Source organism: Pezoporus flaviventris, unplaced genomic scaffold, assembly GCF_033815535.1.
Source record: "Pezoporus flaviventris isolate CSIRO_AGI_PZ_B2104156 unplaced genomic scaffold, CSIRO_AGI_Pfla_v1 ptg000047l, whole genome shotgun sequence".
In the NCBI taxonomy this organism is placed as follows: domain Eukaryota; kingdom Metazoa; phylum Chordata; class Aves; order Psittaciformes; family Psittacidae; genus Pezoporus; species Pezoporus flaviventris.
This window is the reverse complement of record NW_026892595.1, coordinates 8,300,506-8,318,801: the sequence shown is the minus strand read 5'-3', so window position 1 is coordinate 8,318,801 and position 18,296 is coordinate 8,300,506. Positions and strand designations below refer to the sequence as shown.

The following is an 18,296-nucleotide window of genomic DNA, read 5'->3' as shown; positions in this document are numbered from 1 at the left end:
AAACACTTGCCTCTCAGAAACTCATACTGCAAAAATCAAGCTAGTTAAAATGAGGCAGAACGTGTAATTTTGGTAAATACTTCAGAATGAATTGTCACTTTACATGTTGTGTGCCCCCAGAATTCTATTTTTTTTTCTGTTACATCTGCTACAGGGTTGCTAGGACTGAAGAAAATGTCACTGAAGTTCATGGTAGTAGTTAAACCGAATGGCCTTGACTACAGTATAGAGAACATACTCAAAATTTTCACTGATGCAGTGCAGCTTTCTGTTTGTATTCTTGATAGCAGGTAGAGACTTGTGCTTCTCCCAGAACTGCAGAAGTGCTGTGGCCCATGTATTCTGAAAGTCTGTAGTCCAGCAGTGAAAAGCTGAGAAGTAACTTTTTTCTTAATGGCAAGTGTTTATGTAGAATGTAATAGTGGGAAAAAATGGTTTGAGTTCTAATTACAGAACTTGTTGCTTTAATGGAGGTAATTAAAATTACTAAAAAACTAATGCTGATTTTTTTAAATAGAAAATGAAAGTTAACTTTAAACAGGGTTTTGGAAAGATCTAAAATTTAGAAATGACATTTTAACATCAGCTTTGTAACCTCTTATCTAATGTAAATGTCTATTCTCTTGTGATCTGTTACAGGCTCTTAAATACTCATCCAAGAGTCACCCCAGTGGTGGTGATCACCGTCATGACAAGATGCGAGACACCACAGACCCTTCACCACCAAATAAAATGTTGCGGCGCTCTGACAGCCCTGAAAACAAATATGGTGACAACACAGGGCACAGTAAAGCAAAAAGTGTGCATACTCACAGAGTTAGAGAGAGGGATGGTGGTGAGTTATCTTTAATAAACCTTTATTTAACCAATTACTGATTTCTCATAAATAATAAAATTTAGCCATTATCACTTAGGTGATGAGAGTGTTTTGCTGTATCTGCCTTGTAACATTCTTGGAAGGCTCAGTGCAACCGAAGTTCAGATTTTATTGGAAATATTAGGCATTGTAATACCTATTTTTTTTTATTTTTACAGATACAGTAGTTTCACTTATAACCACAAAGACTAAATAAACTTTTCTCTCCTTATTTTTTTGAATGATATGTCTGAATTTAGGCATACTGCAACATTTAATAACCTGAATTAGTATTCTGTATTTTTCACTAACAATAAATATTGGCTGGTTTAGAGCCTTTTTTAATAACTATATTGTGGTGTTATACTGTGTAGTTACATGCTTTATAGACCCTCATAAGAAATGAAAAATAGTTTCTTCATATTTAGTTGTTTTGTAGAACTCGGCAATCAGAAGACAGTAATCAAAGGTAGCACTTACTAGAGCCTTTCTTGGCAGGAGTGTTTGCAGTCAAGGCAGTCTCTTGTGTTTTTACAGGATATTATATAGAGTAGTAATATCATCAGTGTTTTTTAATTGATGTTATTTTCTATCCCCGCTTCCTAGAGAAAGGAAAGTGGGGGGTTTTACATTTAATAAAAAGTGGTAACAGTTGCAGTTTAGAAAATTCCAGTTACTGACTGAATTTGAAGCATGTTTGCCATTTTATAAATACTGTATTTGGTTTTCATATAGAATTTTAAAATTAAGTGTGCAAGGGGAGAACTTAAAGCTTTAAATCAGTGCTTCTTCTCTATAAAGTTAACAGCTTTAATCTACAGATACATTTATGGCAACACAGTTTTTCACTTGTTATAATAGCTAGAATATCTGTAAGTATGGTTTAGGAAATACTAGTTCCAAACTGCAAATGTGTTTATGGGATTGAAGTGTTCTTACAATTCCTGTTTGTTTTTCCTTCTTTGGATTAATACAGAGGCTCTGTAGACCACTGATAATGTCATATAATTGTGTAGGTGGACTATGAAAACATGCATCTTTTATTGGTACACTGATTTTCATTATATGTAGTGATAGGACAAGGGGTAATGGCTTTAAACTGACAGAGGGTAAATTGAGATTAGATAGAAGAAACAAGTTTTTTACTTGTAATGGGCTGTGACCCTGGAACAAGTTGCCCAAGGAAGCTGTGGGTGCCCCATCCCTGGAAGTGTTCAGGGCCAGATTGGATCTGGTCTAGTGGACCATGTCCCTGCCCATGGCAAGGGGGTTGGAACTAGATGTTATTACAGGTTCCTTTCAACCCAAACCTTGCTATGATATCTGATCATACTTGAAAGTATAGTAATCTTAGAATTAAATGTGTGTGCAAGGCTAGTAGGCTGCTATTCTGTGCTACTTTTCAGGACACACAGGTGTCCTGTCATTTCCTGTTCGTAAGTCTAAAGATGCTTGTCCTATATACTCTTGCAATTCTGCTTAGTTTTGCTACAGTCGGGAGAGTATTTGCTTATTTGTGTACTGGAATCGTTTTTAAGATAGGAAAGACATTCTGAAGTTCTCACTGAGCCCAGCTGGATGCAATAGTTGGGGAATGACCTGAAGCATGGATATGTACAATTACAATAAAGGAATATGAATTATGTGGTTTGTAAGTGAAAGGAGCACTGTGCCACTGTACTTTCTTCCTCAGACTGTTAACACAGTGGAAAATTTCATTTATTCTGATCCAAAAGTGGTCCTTTGCACATCATATGTTAATAGACTGGGAGAAGGAAGCAGTCTTCAACAGTCTGAGGAAGATTACTAATTTTTGAAAGATGAACATTTGCAATTTTTAATGGAAAGTGATTTTGTGTGTGTGGTGGTGGTAAGGTTAGTTTGGGCCCCAGTTTCAGCTTTTAAAACATATATTCAAAACAACTAAAGCTGCATCAAGTCCTGTGTATTTTATGTAGTAAACCAAAGCTAAGCAGCCATGAGGAGAAGGATATCTGCATTGTCTTTGATTCACTGAATCTTTCTGGCAATTGAAGGTAGGTGTTAGAATATAGGAGAAATACGGAGTTTGGTAGACATTTCCTTATTGCTAGTATGCAGAAGACATCATAATATACTGTGTTTTCTGTCTACTGACTTACACCAAAGTACTGTTATTGATACAGTGTTCTCTTGGTTTTACGCCTACAGACATACAGTGGAAAAAAAAAGAAAAAAATAAAAATTGTCGTTGTTTTTCACTGTAGTCCTAATATGACTGAAGAGTTATTAATTGGCATTGATACTACTGTAATTTTCTGGCTTGTTTTCTTTTTATACTCTTGAGAGAGTTAAAGAGCTAGCATTTGGGTTTGGTTGTTTTGGTTTTTTTTTGTAATTGTTGTGCATTTCATTAGTTTAAAATCAGTGGTGCTTGATTTGGAACTACTGCAAAGGTGCTAGTGCTGTCCTGTGATCTAGCTAGACCTAACAAAGCAAACTTCTTGAAAAATCTCCAGTATTTATTTCACCAAACTGCATTAAAGTCTTAAACAAGCAATCTCTTTTTCTCTCATCCCTTACAAAACAAAACTGAAGAAAAATCTGCAGTATTACTACTGAACGCAAAGCTGAATTAACCTCATCTTTCCTTTTCAAGTCAATGTTTAAAAAGTCTCCTCTGTATATCGCTTAGTGATTTTTTTTCTCTGAAGTGAAATAGGAAGATTACTGGTGTAGCATGCTGATACTTGGGACTCCTTTAGTCATGACTGGCTCACTTTTTTGGGGTAAAGATGACTGGCTAAATGTAATTTAAAGATATAAGTGTACATCTATAAAATGTAAGAGCTATGATTACATTGATTGAAAATTAATAACTCAAAAAATTGTAGAACCTTCCCCTCTGAATACTCTTGGTGCCTGTATAAAGGTGTTTGTTGTTGCAGCTTATTTTTTGTAATACACATGGGAGAATCTTTTGTGTTTGTAGAACTGTAGTCCATGGTAAGAAATTCAATTAAGGTTTTAAAACGTGTTATGGCTAAGCCCTCCATACTGATGCAGTGCAAACAAAGCATTTTTCAAAGTTGCTTACTGCATGGTTTCTGTGGAAAGAGACTACGTACAGAGACAGTTGTTTCTCTGGAGAGAGACTTCCAAGTTTACCTTGGACTAAACACAGAAGAGTACTTGCAAGTTTTTGTCACATCCCTGGTTTGCAAAGAGTACCATATCAAAAAACTGTGGTAACTTTGTTCCTGCTTTCAGGTCCTTGCGCATGAGGATGTTGTCTCTGTATTCAAGTGTTTAAAACATAATGAACAGCTAACCCCCCTCAGTGCATCTTGTGTTTATAGGTCAGCTGCTGTAGGCAAGTGTGGAGTTTGAAGAGATTAGGGGGTCTTACGGGACCAACTCAAGTGTGAAGTTCCTTAACAGTAACAAATAGGGACTTAACGTTAGCATTGTTTATAGGGAATAGAACTATGAAGAGCCTTGGTAGATGTGGAAAACTGTTTCCATTAAAGAAAAAAAGGAAGTTCAAAGGTTTGAGAGCTTTCATGCTAGAGGATGGGCAGACTGAGCACATAGATGTTCCTTGTAGGTCTCTTTACATGCATAAAAGAGGAGATACTGGCATACAGGAGTAAAACCAAAGAGGCCAGATAAGTAGGGTACCTTTGGGAATGCTGTTAAGTGAGATACATATATTACTTAGGAGTAAAAATTGCAAGATGCAACCCTTGGTAAAAAAGGGAAAAGGCTATTTATACTTGAATGTATGGAGTGGAATAACTAAGTAGAACTTTGTGCAAAACTAATCAGTTAAGCCAGGTGTACTCAGTTTTTCTTACTGTGAGGAAAATACAGAGCGTTTTGCTACATTTATGCTTAAGAGACTTTGAAAAGATGTTTGCTTCATGCCATAATCTCCCTGAATTGTTTAAAATAACAAATGGAGAACATAAATTTACGTACCATGGAATCTTTTTCTGGGTTGTGTGCTATGTAGGCTACTTTAATGAAATTTGATTATAACTTGTGATACTTAAATTTCAAAATATAACTAACTTTTGCGAATGTTTCTTTTGCGTTTTTTGCTTGTTTTTTGTAATTGACAAAAATACTGTCGGTGGCCACTGTTATGGACTGTATTGCAGTTCTAAGGTTAAAAATCCTACTGCTGTTAGAGACTGAATGGAATATTTTAAATCATGAGTTCGTAGTTTTATTGGAGTAGCGGTGGGACCTCCTGTCATGTGTCATGAAGTGTTGGCTTGCTTTGTTTCCACTGGTTCTTGACGGAGTTCAGTCCTCCTAGCGAAGGACGACAAACAGCTGGAAACAGAATGCTAGCTTTTCTTTCCTGTCTCAGTGATCCTGGCAGTAGAGGACAAGAGGCTTACTGATGATTAAATTAGCATCATTATTGACCAGTGATCAGAAATAAATGGGATGTGAGGGCAAGTACAAGAGAGCGGAAGCTGCCTGGGCACCAGGCATTGGAAAGAGGAAATTGCAGGGTAGGTGGAAAGAGGGAAGTCTGAGAGTAACGAAGCATAGCAATGCGTTGAGGAAGAAAGGTCGAGGATGACACTGAAATAGATTTTACATATTTAGTTAATATTAACTGCTGTTGATGTAAAAGTAATTATTCATTACTGTGAAAACAGTTTCCTCACTGTAACTGTATGGTCAAACCTGGGATGAGAGAACTCTCTGATCACAGGTGATAGTAGGCTGTCCATGAAACATGCTTTGAACACCATCCCCCCAACATTGAAGTGTAAAAGAGGTGACTGACTTCCTTGAATGTTGGCTGTGGATTGTTCTAAAGAAGGTGGGATTTAGTTGTGATTTAGTTTTGTTTTGTTTGGGGGGGGGGGGGGTGTGTGTTTTTTTGTTCAAGATAAATACAATTGCTTCCATTAGCATTTATGTCTTAGAAGCTTTTTTCTGGATTTAAACCCCTAGTAGTTTTGGGGTTTAGTATATAAAATACAGATCTATAAATAGGTCCTCTGGAGGTTTCCTATTAAGGCTGATCTGTTCAAGTATTTTAAAAACTCAAAAGCTTAGCTTTTGGATTGTAAGTATGGTAGGTTCAAGTCAGTCTAATAGCTAGACCTGGTAAACATTTTTATGTAAGCTTATGATTTTTAAGTGGGAAAATAATGCCAATATATAAAAGATCTGTTAAATTTGCTTGTCTTTGGCATGTAAGCAAGTCATAAGGGAATGATTTTTACTTAGTGTCACACTTTCTTAACGTACGCTTCTAGCGTCTGAAATGGAATATACAGCCTATTAAATTTGTACTTTTGGGTTGCTTTTCTGAAGCAAAAAGCAACAATGAAATCTGTTTTCTTCTGATGAGCTGCCTGCTGCTAGGCCATAGTAAAGATGGCAGTTTGTAAATTACATAGCTTCTTTTACTGTGATTATTCTCTAATGGTCCCTAATTAAAGGTACTTCCTTAATACTGTCTGGGACATGGCTGCTTTCTAAGAAAAGAAATACAGTTTATTGACAGTTTACATTTGGTTTCCTTGCTGTATCTACCTATTCTATATAAAGTATTGTGTAAGCCAAATACTGTTGAAACTATGCAGAACTTGTAAAAGAAAGCTCTGTGTCTGTTTTGGCTGAGCGGTGACACTGTGATAACTTTGCTGTTGAAAATAGTAATTTAATGGCACCCACCTTCCACTGTTAACTACATTTGTTTATGAAGTCAGGTTTTTATGCAAGTGCATAGGCACTTCCAGGCAAAAACCTCTCAATTACAGAGAAGAAATTGTACTGGCAATGAAAGGCTGTTGTCAGCACTGATGCTTCTAGGCTTATCCTTTGTCAGTAGTTTGTTGTAGTGTAAAAATGAATCCTTTCTGGACTTAAATATAATGCTTGAAAAGAGAGCAGCATTTCGTTACACTGAGTAAGATTGTTGTCCTCTTAATGTTTTCTCTTGAATTTTGAAGGGATCGCCGAACTTTGTTTTCAAACTTGACTTCAGGTGTTCCCTGCTGTAACTTCAGTGTTAGAAGATTGTTTCCTTTCTTGAAGGCCTTTAACAGACTTCCCAGTTTTTAACAATAAAACTACCCTGGAAAACGCATATAAGTTTGTTAGCTGTTCCTTCATTTCAGTAATATTTTGCTAATAGTAAAAGAATGCTGTTTAGTTGTGGGCTTCTTTTGCTTGCTTTACACATTTTGTGCAGTTTTGGGTTTTTGTTGGTTTTTTTTTTTTTTGTTAAAATAGTGTGGTTTTCCATGGGAAAGCACTAGCCTAATCATACAGTGTGTTGATGTCTAGATTTTGACATGAATCTGTCCCTTCAGTACATTTGCCTACTAAAAAAATACTAACTGGAGCAATTATGGTTTACCAGATTTTATCCCTGTTCTGAAATGACAGCTTTCTGCTTGCAGTTGTATGCACAGGGAGTAATCTTAGAAATATATCATATGCTAAAACTTTTATTTATTGAAATTTTTGTTGGAAGTGTTGCTTTGTGAAACAGTATTTTGAAATTCATTCTTCTGTCGTAAGTGGAAAGTCTATGGTAATGACTATATAGGGTACAAAATTGCATAATTTTCTGGAGAAAGCTTCTGAATTAGATTGCTGATCCTGTAAATTTTAAACACTTTCTAAATTATTCAGACATCTCTTGAATCAGATATTCACCTGTTTTCCTGCTGCAGAAGTTTTTTCTCAGACCTTCAACAGCAGAAAATAAAAGAAACCCAAAACAAAACCAGATGGTAAAATAGGCTGGAATTCTCCTACACGCACTTTTGAATCCTTCCTTTTACCTCTTGGCAGTATCCAATTTTTCTGCCAACTTTCAAGCTTGTGAAGTGGGATGTGTGTTTTAAGTACTTGCCTACTTATCAGAAGTAGAATCCTGAAGCAGTACTCAAGAATACTGTCCGCTTGGAGAGTCTGCCCTCCAAGTTACTGGAAGGGGAGGTACATTTTTGAGCAGGTGACTGACAAGAGACTCCATTATTCACTGTTTTTATCAGATGGGGTAAGAGATGTCCGGTAAGCTTTTGTGGCCTTGACTAATGTTTCTGTGTATGCAGCATGCAGTTGTTTGAAATGAATGGAAAACAAGAGGCCTAAAGACCTTTGTTGGTTAGGCCCCATGGCACTTTGGGATAATAATTCTGTTCCTTAGCATGACTGCTGTAATGAGAAGAGTTGCAAAGGAGCAGTCTGTCAATGTCAAATAATTTTTTTCTGCCCTAGTTCTAAAATACAACTTACTTTGTTTCTACAGCAGAGGTATGTTAATATCCAAATGTTAATATCCAAATGTTAATATCCAAACAAAACGAAGAAACCAAAGAGACGTAATGCCCTATTATAGGGCTTCATGACATGGGCAAGGATGTCAGAAATATGAACAGTTAGTTTCTAGAGCTGAATTAGCAGTGTCTGAGGGGCAGCAGAAATATTCAGGAGATCTTTTTTCTGTCTGAACTTTTGCCATTCATTTTCTGATACATGTTGACTAACTTCTATGACCTGCTGTTTTGGATAGACATGAAATAGGTGATTCCTAGCCACTGAATAAAATATTCTGAGATCTTTAACTGAGACAACATTGCTTACACGGTATGTTCTATAGATCAAAAATTGGTAACAGATAGATCCCCAAAGCATAACCCTTGTGATCATCAAATGAGCTTGAATGTGTGTAGGTTTGCTCTCGGACCTAAGTAATAATATTTTTTGTCTACACGGAAGAAATTGTAGGATCATTCATACACCATGAGTAATGTGAGACTGAACGGCAAATAATAACAGCTGTTCACTAGTAGAGAGCTAGCCAAGTTATACAGAAGTGAAAATGCTAATTCATTTACAGGGGCATGTGAAAGTACTCCACTGTGTAAAAAGTTACAGGAAAGAGTGCAAGACTTTACTTTTACTGAAAGTAGATACTGTGCAAAGCAGTGGCTCTTAAAACAAGCATGAAATTCATACACAGTTAAAAGCATTCATACAAATATTGAGAGCACTGTTAGCCAGAAAGGATATATGATCAGGGGAATATCAAATAGGACTGATTACCTCCTAGTGCTAATGTGTCAGCTACTGTAGTAGAGTCTCTGTCTTGATTCTCACTGTTTATAAAGTTGCAAGAGCTCAACTTCTCAAAGTTCAGAGAAGATGCAAGAAAAGGACTTCAACTGAAATTTGTGCATTAAGAAAGATTTGAAGAGCTCTTGGTATAGTTACAGAGAAAACAGCAAGGGTTTATTTGATTAATAATTACAGGAAAAACAAGTGGCATACTTAAAAGTTCTTGAATGTAGCAAAGGTGCAAAATCCACTTAATCTAAATATTCAGATAATAGAAATTTAGCATGGTTTTAGGTTGTTGGTAAGAATTGGAGTGACTTATTATGATGATTTTTGAAGGGGTGGAGGTTTTGAAACTGGATGACTAAAGACAACTTTCTAAGGTTTGTTTCATGCAGAAAGTTGAACTTGATGATCAGAGGTCACACTGACAGATAAAACAGTAATATTAGTATTTCTAGTTTAAATATTGTAGATTAGTGGACTTCAGACTGAAAGGTGTTATAATTAACTTTGTTAGTACTCCTGTGATAAACCCGTGTGAGCATGTTTCATATTGCATTGTAGGATTTTCAGTTGCTGTTGTAGGATCAGGTGGCACTATGATTTATTGGCAGTAGAATTCAGTATTCCCAGGTGCCCTGCTGCACTGGTACAATTCTAAGTCTTGCTTGCTTTATGAGTTCTTACTTTTATTTTTAGGAGTAGCTACCTTAAACTTTTTAGGATTGAATATAATCTAGGTGATCTGATCTCTGACATTTCTCACCATCTCAACTGTTCAAAATTTTTCTGCAGTTCAGTACAACTTATACCAGACTTAGAATGTAGAGTGTATTCAAAGATGACTGCACACTTCCACTTTAATGCAGCCTTTTGATGTTTTCTATTGGTCTGTAAATTTACCAGATTGGGTTGTAGTTTGTTGACCACAGCTTCATCTAGGTAAACAGTATCTGTCTTGAGTATCCTGGAATTGCTTTGCTGCTTTAGATTTCCAGAACTTGCAGAATGTAAATGTCCTAAATTTCTTGGTTTCTTTGACAGAACTTGTTACAGAAAGGCTGACATGCTTGTTTCACATGCTTGTTTTAGACTGATTAATAAGGCCTTTCTCTTCCCTGCTCCCCTTTCCCCTACATCCCAGCATACATTTGATTTCAAAGTTAAATTTGTGAATGTGAAAGTTGGAGAGTAACTGGTAGCTTATGTAGATAAGTATGTCTTTTTGTGATAGAGAAATGCTGTACTCCTTAAACTTGTTGTCTGTAGATCATGCTTATACAGGATAATGTGAAGTGAATTTAGAGAATGATGAAACTATAGACCTTGGGGTTTTTCTCCCACTAAAGCATGGGATTACATTTAAAAGCTGCATTAAATTTATCAAATTCTGTTATTTCTGTTTCCACATCTTTTCTTCTTTTTTACTACAGTTAAGGTTTTAGCTTAAGCATACTAAGATTTAAAACATTTAGAATCTTCTGTATTCTGATAAAGAAGTTTTCACTCAAAAAAAATTGTCTTGCAGAACTTGTTGAAGAGTCATGCTATAGGCATAAAGAACTCGTAACATATAAAATAAAGCTTTCCTTTAAATAGTCAACAGTTTTTGACAGGACCACTTTCAAAAAGATAATGAAGTCAAGCTACACAATTAACCAAATGAAACTGTAGTCAGCTTTTGTTTCTTTTTTTTTCTCTTGCCTCCATATGAAGTCTGCTGACCTGTCTGGATATTTTTATTGTAAATTGTTATGACCACTGAGGAAGCAGAGAGGCTAATTGGGCATAGGACGAGGGCTTGACGGTAGTATTCAGTTTCTTGCTATCCATATTTCTGATTCCTTGTCCTTGGCTTTAACTTTGGCTATGAATGTAACAAACAGAGCTGAGCTTGTAGACCAAGATGGCTACAGAATGAGATAAGAAGCAGGATAAACTAGGTTACTTCTGCTTATATAAAGATTAAACCAGTTTAAATCATAAATAAGCCAGTATTGAATGGAAATAAGTCATAGATCCTTTTTGCAGGAATTCTAATATTTTTAATAATAATAACGAAACCAGTAATAATAATAGTAAAGCCTGATCATGGCTGATCTAATACAGTTTCTTAGTAGGGAGAAAATATAAAAGAATTTAAAATAAATTTGTAAAATTGCATTTTGCCATTTTAAAAATATTTGTGATATGTTTTTAAAAATGCAGAAAATGCTGTATGTTATGAAGACGCGTTATTTCATGTGTTTATATATTTGGCTAGAAAATGTTAGCTGCAAGTGTTCGATTAGTTCATACCTTTTCTGTTTTTAGGAGGCAGTGGTTGAAGGAGTATGATTTTGTGGCTCAGGAAATTCCTACTGTCAAGTTAGTGCAGGTTGGCAGTTGTGCTAGTGTTTTTTGTTTTGTGGGTACAGTTTATTTGCTAACATGAAATTCCTTCTTACCATTTTCTTACTTCCAGAGAGTTGACATAACTACTCAAAGTGTAAATGAAAATGGCTCATCTGTGCCTCCTCATGGGCAGGTGATTAAAACTCCACATGCAGCTGTGTTTCTGTGGGAAGGAGTAGAGCTTGGAGGCATGCCTCTTTTCACATGTTTATAGAGCTCAGCTACTAGAATGGAAGTTCCCTCCTATTGGGTCCTGAAAGGGGAGTGATGTTGAATTGCTTTGATAAATTAAGAGGGAGAAAATAAATGTGTCCTGCTTGTATATGTTTCTTAATCCCAAATACCATGCATGTTGAATTTGCTACTGCTTGCTTTTTTGCATTGAAGTATATTTCAGAACTGTCACTGTCATTGCTCTGTACAGTTTTGTTTGAGAAGCTGCCTACCAGAAAAAAGCTTGTGAAAAGATAAGCTGTGAAAATGCACATTAATTTCTGCAGAAAAAAAAAGTGCAGTCAGCTAATACTTAAAATGATTTGCTAAAATACACTTTTTAAGTAAAAACTTGAATAATTTCTGACCTGTTCTAGTGGAGTGGGAGCTTCAGGTTTACTCTAACTTTTCGTAAGGACTTGAGAAGATTTTGGTTTTGAGAGCAGTGTTCTTTAATCTGTCTGCTTATTCGAAGAAATCTGAAGAACAGCCTTTTTGTTAAAAGAAAACATAATTTGAAAAAATACCCATAGTAATGACCATGTTACTATTAGACTTAATTAGATTCAAACTAGGTTGTTGTATTAAATTGCTAGTATTGACACTTGCTCACGGAAAAGATCTCAACGTAGTTAAACTTTTCAAAAACCCCTCCTGTTACATCTATTGCTGTAAGAATTTCAGTATCCCTCTAAGATTAATTTTTCTTAAGCTTTTTTTTTAAGAGAAACATTCTGTATTTCACCATATTATCACAGAAATCTGCTATATTTAGGCATGTCGTGCTTTCTGAAAATATTTTTAAGAAGGAATACTTACAGCTCCACCCCAGTTAGATAGATTATTTCCTCTCCCTTGGTTTCCTAGATCTCTTAAATATCATGCTGGTTTACATCCTCCAAAGCAACAGTCTTCCTAAGTGTTTTACTAGATAGATTTGTTTCTGAGCTTGTTAGAGTAACAGTTATAAATTATTCATAACTGTCAGTAGCAAAAATGGGGAAAGGAAATGATGCTCACTCAAACATACCTGTTCACTCCCAAGTGTGGGGGAAAAAAGCAAAGAACACTTCTTTATTAAAGCATATATAAATAATGTACGTTTGTGCATAAACTCTTCTGTACAAATTAGGTAGTGTGCTTTATCTGTTTTTTTCCTGTTGTATTTATTTCACGTAATTAAGTTCTGGATGATGTTCAGGCCAGGTGTCCCCCTGACTAACATCAGTGGGAGTTCAGATCTCTTCTAGTTTGAGAATTTTGCTCATTTAGACAGCTGCCACTGACAGGTGAACAAAGACTTCATTTTCAAAACCACTCATTTCTTTTGAAAGAACACTATTTCTACTTGATTTAATAGAAGAAATAACATGATCCTCCTGAAATTCAAGTAAAGTTCACCTCTTACTGGCAAAACATTGCCTACACTAATGATTGCAGTCTCTGTATAGTTCTTTTGAGGGTGTTTACTTAACTAGTGAAATAAAATGAGACACTTGGGCAACCAGGCAAATCTGCAATAGATTTTCAGTTTGTAAACATAAGCTTAGATTTTGTGGAGAGCCATAGTTTACTCTAATAAGGAAACTCCAGGAAAGACCAGTTGAATTCTAAGAATATTTTTGAAAATTACTTAATGGGGAGGGGGAAGAATTGTCACCTACTGTGCTGTACATACTTGAAAATTTTGTTGCGCAGTATCTTTATTAAGCCAGGCTAATCATCCAGCCTGAAACTAAGGCTGTGAATCAGTCATATTAAAACCACAACACTATATATATATTAATCTGTAGCTCAATCTTTACTTGCTGCACCCCCTCATGCGCTAACCCTGGGCCAGTGTTTGATTTTTTTAATGAAGAACTATGTCGCATAAATGGCTTTCACTACTTTTTATCAGGATGCTATTAGCATCTCATCTTTTCAAAAATGATTCCCAGTTGAGTAAATAAGCATAAAATTAAAATCCTTACATTTATTGCATCTCTATACTGTAATGAATATATATGTGTCATAGTATGTCCTGAACTGAAGGAGTAGTTTGTCTAAGCCTAATCATTTCACAAGCTATCATGTAAAAGTTTATTGAGCAATTGCTGCTTCTAATAATAAATATTTTCAATTTAGCTTGCTCATTTGTGATGAGTTACTAAAAATTTCATGGTCATTGTTACAGTCTTAGAAGAGAAGCAAAGTTCTCTTCAACTTGCAAATATTAGTAGCATTTAAGCAGTGATCTTGTATTGACGTGGAGTTTGGTTCTTGTTAGATATGGTTATTATGTAATTGGAGAATGAATAAGAGTTTCTTGTGCTAGTTTACAAAACAAAACTAGAATTGAACATGCTTAGTAGTCAAATTTGATGTATCTTCAAATTTGAGAGATACTAGTTTTCAGTTAATATTTTTAAGATACATTTAAGAAATGAGATACAGTGTCTTTTTTGCTCTTGCCTGTTTTTTAATATAGTTAGGTATTGATTCTGCTACAGCCTTTTTATTAAGAATGTAAGTATAATAATCATGTCTGTGACTAACCTTTTTGCAGCTTTACTGCAACTTACAACACAACATACTTGTAGAGTTGTTGATTCTGAATGATAATTGAAATGAGGGAAACTTCTAGGATTGGATTAAGGTTGCAAGCGTTTGTCACTGCATAGCCCTACCTATGTTCAGAAAAAGCTGCATCTTCATCTGCCTTAATTTAAACTGGAAGTTAATTTGTAAGTAATACTATATTCACAGAATCCTTAGCTGAAAGTTCTTTGTCCCCAAGAAACTACCCCCAAAACATGAAAATTGAGAGTTACTGAACAACATGCCTTTGTTCTTGTTTAATCTTATTTTTTGCTCAGAGGATTTTGTCAGGGAGATTAAGTTGTCATACCTTGCTTAATTGGTTGGAGCTGCTGAATGGGAGTACTAATTTGGTGCTGTTTGTGCATAGAAAAAAAAAGTAGTAGTCTGAGCTGTGTTCTGGCCACTGTGTTTTGTCCTTTGTAAGCAGAAATTGTTTTGCATGACCTCTGACTTTATACAGACTTCTGTCAGTGATGACCAGTTTATGGTCTATCACTCTTCTATAGTATTACTGTGCTGCTTGCAATCTTAAAACATTGGAATACCCAGTTTTTGGAAAATGTCTGCACTCAAGCAATTTCTGTCTTACCTCACTGATGTGTATGTTGTTAAACATCAATGTGTCTTCCAGTGTATTTGGTTTATGTTCTTTAGGAAGCTCCTTGAATGAAAAGTAAAATTGGCACGCTTTCCCCCGCTAAGGTAAAGGGATTTGTTTATTCAGTTTTAGTAACCTGTAAGCCTCACTTTCAGAAAGCGTTTGAACATGTGCCTAATGGTAATAATTTAAAGATAACATTGTTTAGAAGTGTCTTGAGCTCTCTAGTTTTTCTTGGATTTTGAGAGGAAAAAACTTGTAAAATTGAAACCATCTACTGACATTTAATGTGTATCAGTGATCGTAGAAATAGTGATTCAGGGGATCTGACAAATGAAGTGTTTTGGGTTTGTTTTTTCTTTTTTGCGACGTGCGCTGAATATAGTTTTACACACACAGTTTTCTATTAAAGCAAACAGTTTCTCTCTCTTTATCTGACCTAACCTGAAATCCTGTTCGCACTTTTCTTGCTGTATTTATGTAGTGGAGTTATCTTTTGAGGAGGTATTAGACCAATCTGAGGCATGAAACTGCCAGACAGTCTTCTGCTTAGTCTGAGTTTATCTGGATTGTAGAGTGTTGTTGCCTGAGATAGGATAGTGCATAGCTGCAATGCTGTTAGACTTCCTTTGCCAAACTTGAATCTTCTGTATTACTGTATGTTCATGGGAGAGCTATTCATTTGGTTTCATGCTGTATTGCTGGGGAGGATTTGGAAGGGAGGAAATTTAGTCTATTCTATTACCCATATGCTGTGCTGATCCATTCTGGACTTAAAACATCAGTAGTTTGTGATAAAGGTTATTAGTTTGTGATAAGGATTCTGACTGTCAGTTTAACACTTCTCGTCTGTCATGATTAAAAAGTTATGCTGTGTTAAATATGTTAATGTTTTCTGAGCTAGAGTTGAGAATGAAAGCATAGTTTGGTTTGTTTCTCAGCTACCTGTAGTTTCTTTTTAGAGGAGTGTCCCATTCGGTACAAATGTGACAATGCATTAAGTATTGCAAGATTAAAAAGAAAATGCTTTAGCAGGGAGTTTTTTAGGTAACACATTGAGAGATCTTCTTGGGCCATGATCTAGAGAGGTAGGAATATGACTGTTGCTGAAGTTCGTGGTGGTACTTCTTATTTTTCATGGGTTAAATTGCTTAAGGTGCTCTTTCAAATCAATTGATCTCAAATAATATAGGTACAATAGAGATGTGAAGCAATGCTGAGGAGGTTGCTAGCATTTATTTTTATTTAGGCGACCTGAACCCAAAGGGAGTAAATAGTAAATGTAAACCTGAAGGATTTGTTCTCTACCTATAGTTCTGAATTTCGCCTTAATTTAACTTACAGATTTCAATTTGCTTAAAAGTATCTACTTCAGTAACCTTTGAGACTTACCAGAAATATTTACCAGCTGGTTGGAACTTGCCTTAACTCAGGAGAAACAGGCCAATTCTTTCAAATGGTCTTGCTTACTGATCTTCAGAAATAAACATTTCTATGGGTAATGGTAAAATTACTTGTCCAGTCTTTTGCTTATTTTTGTTTTAATGATTGAGATATCAAGAAATTTGCCAATATACTGATTTTCTTTGAAGAAGAAAGTTGGTGGGGATTTGTCTAGAGTGTGCGTATTTCATCCCTTTAGGCTTTTTTGTAGGATACAACTTGGGAAATTTGAGCATTGGATCTTACAGAAACTCAGTGGATTCAGTAGACCTTGTTCAGTGAACCTGATAGTTTTATAAGTTGAAAAGTGATTTCTCAGAACTACTGGGATGTGGGCTGAAGACAGCCCAAGAATTATGGGAACAATTTTGCTGCAGCTGTAACAGGGAAAGGAGAAAAAAAGAAACGGGATGGTTGGGCAGATAAAAGTTTGTATCTGTTCTTCCAGTGAGGACAACTCAGGCTGTTATGTCCATTCATGCTGATGTACAGCTCTGGGAAAACTGTCTGCCTGTTAGCTGCTGGGCTTTTGAGAGCCCAGAAATTTGAATTTAATTTGAGCCATTTTATTACTGCCTCTTGCTTTCCTTTTTGATGGGCAGATAACTGGTTTTCTTTCTAGAGCAGTTTGTACTGTTTGCCATAAAATTAAACTTTAATTTTTTAAATAAATTGAGCAAATCTCAAAAATAAAAATGTAAGCAGAAGACAGCAAAATAGCAAAATATTGTTGCATTATGCAATTTGTAAGATAAAATTTGAAGCTAATCGTTTTCATTTTAATAGTACCTTGGCATTCTTTGAGTATTGAATTAATAAAATGATGTGTCCTTGACTTTCACTGGTTTACTGCTCCTGTCTTTTCCTTCTTGAGGTGTCATTTTCTTACTGTGACTTTAGAAGAGAAGTTGTATATGGTTGTTTATCCCTCTCCATGTATGTACAACTCTTGGTCTATTTATACTAACATTTTGGACTAATTTCCATGAAATTTTGTGTGAATGATAACTTCGAGATAAAGATGAAAACTTCTTTATGTTGAGCCAATTATGCTGTGAATCAAACATTACAAAACAGCATCGGCTTTGCTGTCCTGGATACACAATATGATAGGAGAGCAGGGGAGGAAATGAGGCTTTTTTGCTCAATAGAGGTACTTGTTAACGGGTATAAAACATTTATTTTGGTGGGCATAATATGTAATTGGGTGGTTGGGCAGTACAGTGATGAGGTTAGATTTTCTTTTTTTTTAGCAGAACACTGTGTATTCAACTTTGTTATGAATTTCTGGAAAATGTTACTGCTCAGTTGGTGTGTTCTCTGAGGCTGTTGCTCTGCTAGAAAAATTGCAAGTTTTTATTTCAATATAGCGGGCCACATAAAAATGCACTGAAGAAAAACTGTTTTGTCGTATTACTTTTACGTGTGGCAAATAAAAATGGCCATGATAGTCTGGTCAGTTACTGCTGAGACATTGGGTATTGTGTTTTCCGATTATGTTACTCTTTCTTCTCCCATATGTAGAACTTCAGAAATTGTTCTGCCGAAAGATTTGCACTGAAGTAACAAAGATGTTAGTTGGAAGACATGTTAGAGGTTTCAGTTTAGGCTTATCTTAGGTTAAGTTTCTATAATCTTCCATTTAAACAACTCTTAAATAGTTATCACCATGACATTTCAATACCAAAAACTATCTTGCTGTTTCCTCCGTGTTGTGTTTTAAGGCCAACTGGTAACTTGGAACCCTGCAGCTGCTTGCTCACTCCTCCCCTTCTTCTCCACCCCCACCCCACCTCCAAGGGGTGTGGGAGGAGGATTGGAAGAATGTAACTCCCACAGGTTGAGATACGAACAGTCTAGTAATTAAGGTACAATACAAAACTACTACTACTACCACCGATAATAATAATGATTAGGGAAATAACAAGGGGAGAGAATACAACTCCTCACCACCCGCTGACTGATACCCAGCCCGACCTGAGTAGCGATATGGGCCTTCCAGGTAACTCCTCTCAGTTTATATACTGGCCATGATGTGCTGTGGTATGGAATACCCCTTTGGCTAGTTTGGATCAGGTGTCCTGCCTTTGCTTCCTCCTGCCTCTTCTCACTGGTAGAACATGA

General features: G+C 35.9%; 1 protein-coding gene across 5 annotated transcripts in view; it reads left to right on the top strand.

The window, feature by feature from the left end:
* Nucleotides 1-18,296, top strand: part of WAC (WW domain containing adaptor with coiled-coil) — a 58,218-nt gene that overhangs the window by 1,775 nt on the left and 38,147 nt on the right. For 4 of the 5 annotated variants that reach the window (XM_061468170.1, XM_061468172.1, XM_061468169.1 and 1 more), the window contains one exon: nucleotides 640-835. In XM_061468170.1, the coding sequence (XP_061324154.1) occupies nucleotides 640-835 (196 nt within the window). Of the gene's footprint in view, nucleotides 1-639; nucleotides 836-5,178; nucleotides 5,679-18,296 lie in introns of those variants that run through there. The other variant, XM_061468174.1, reaches the window with a different exon arrangement.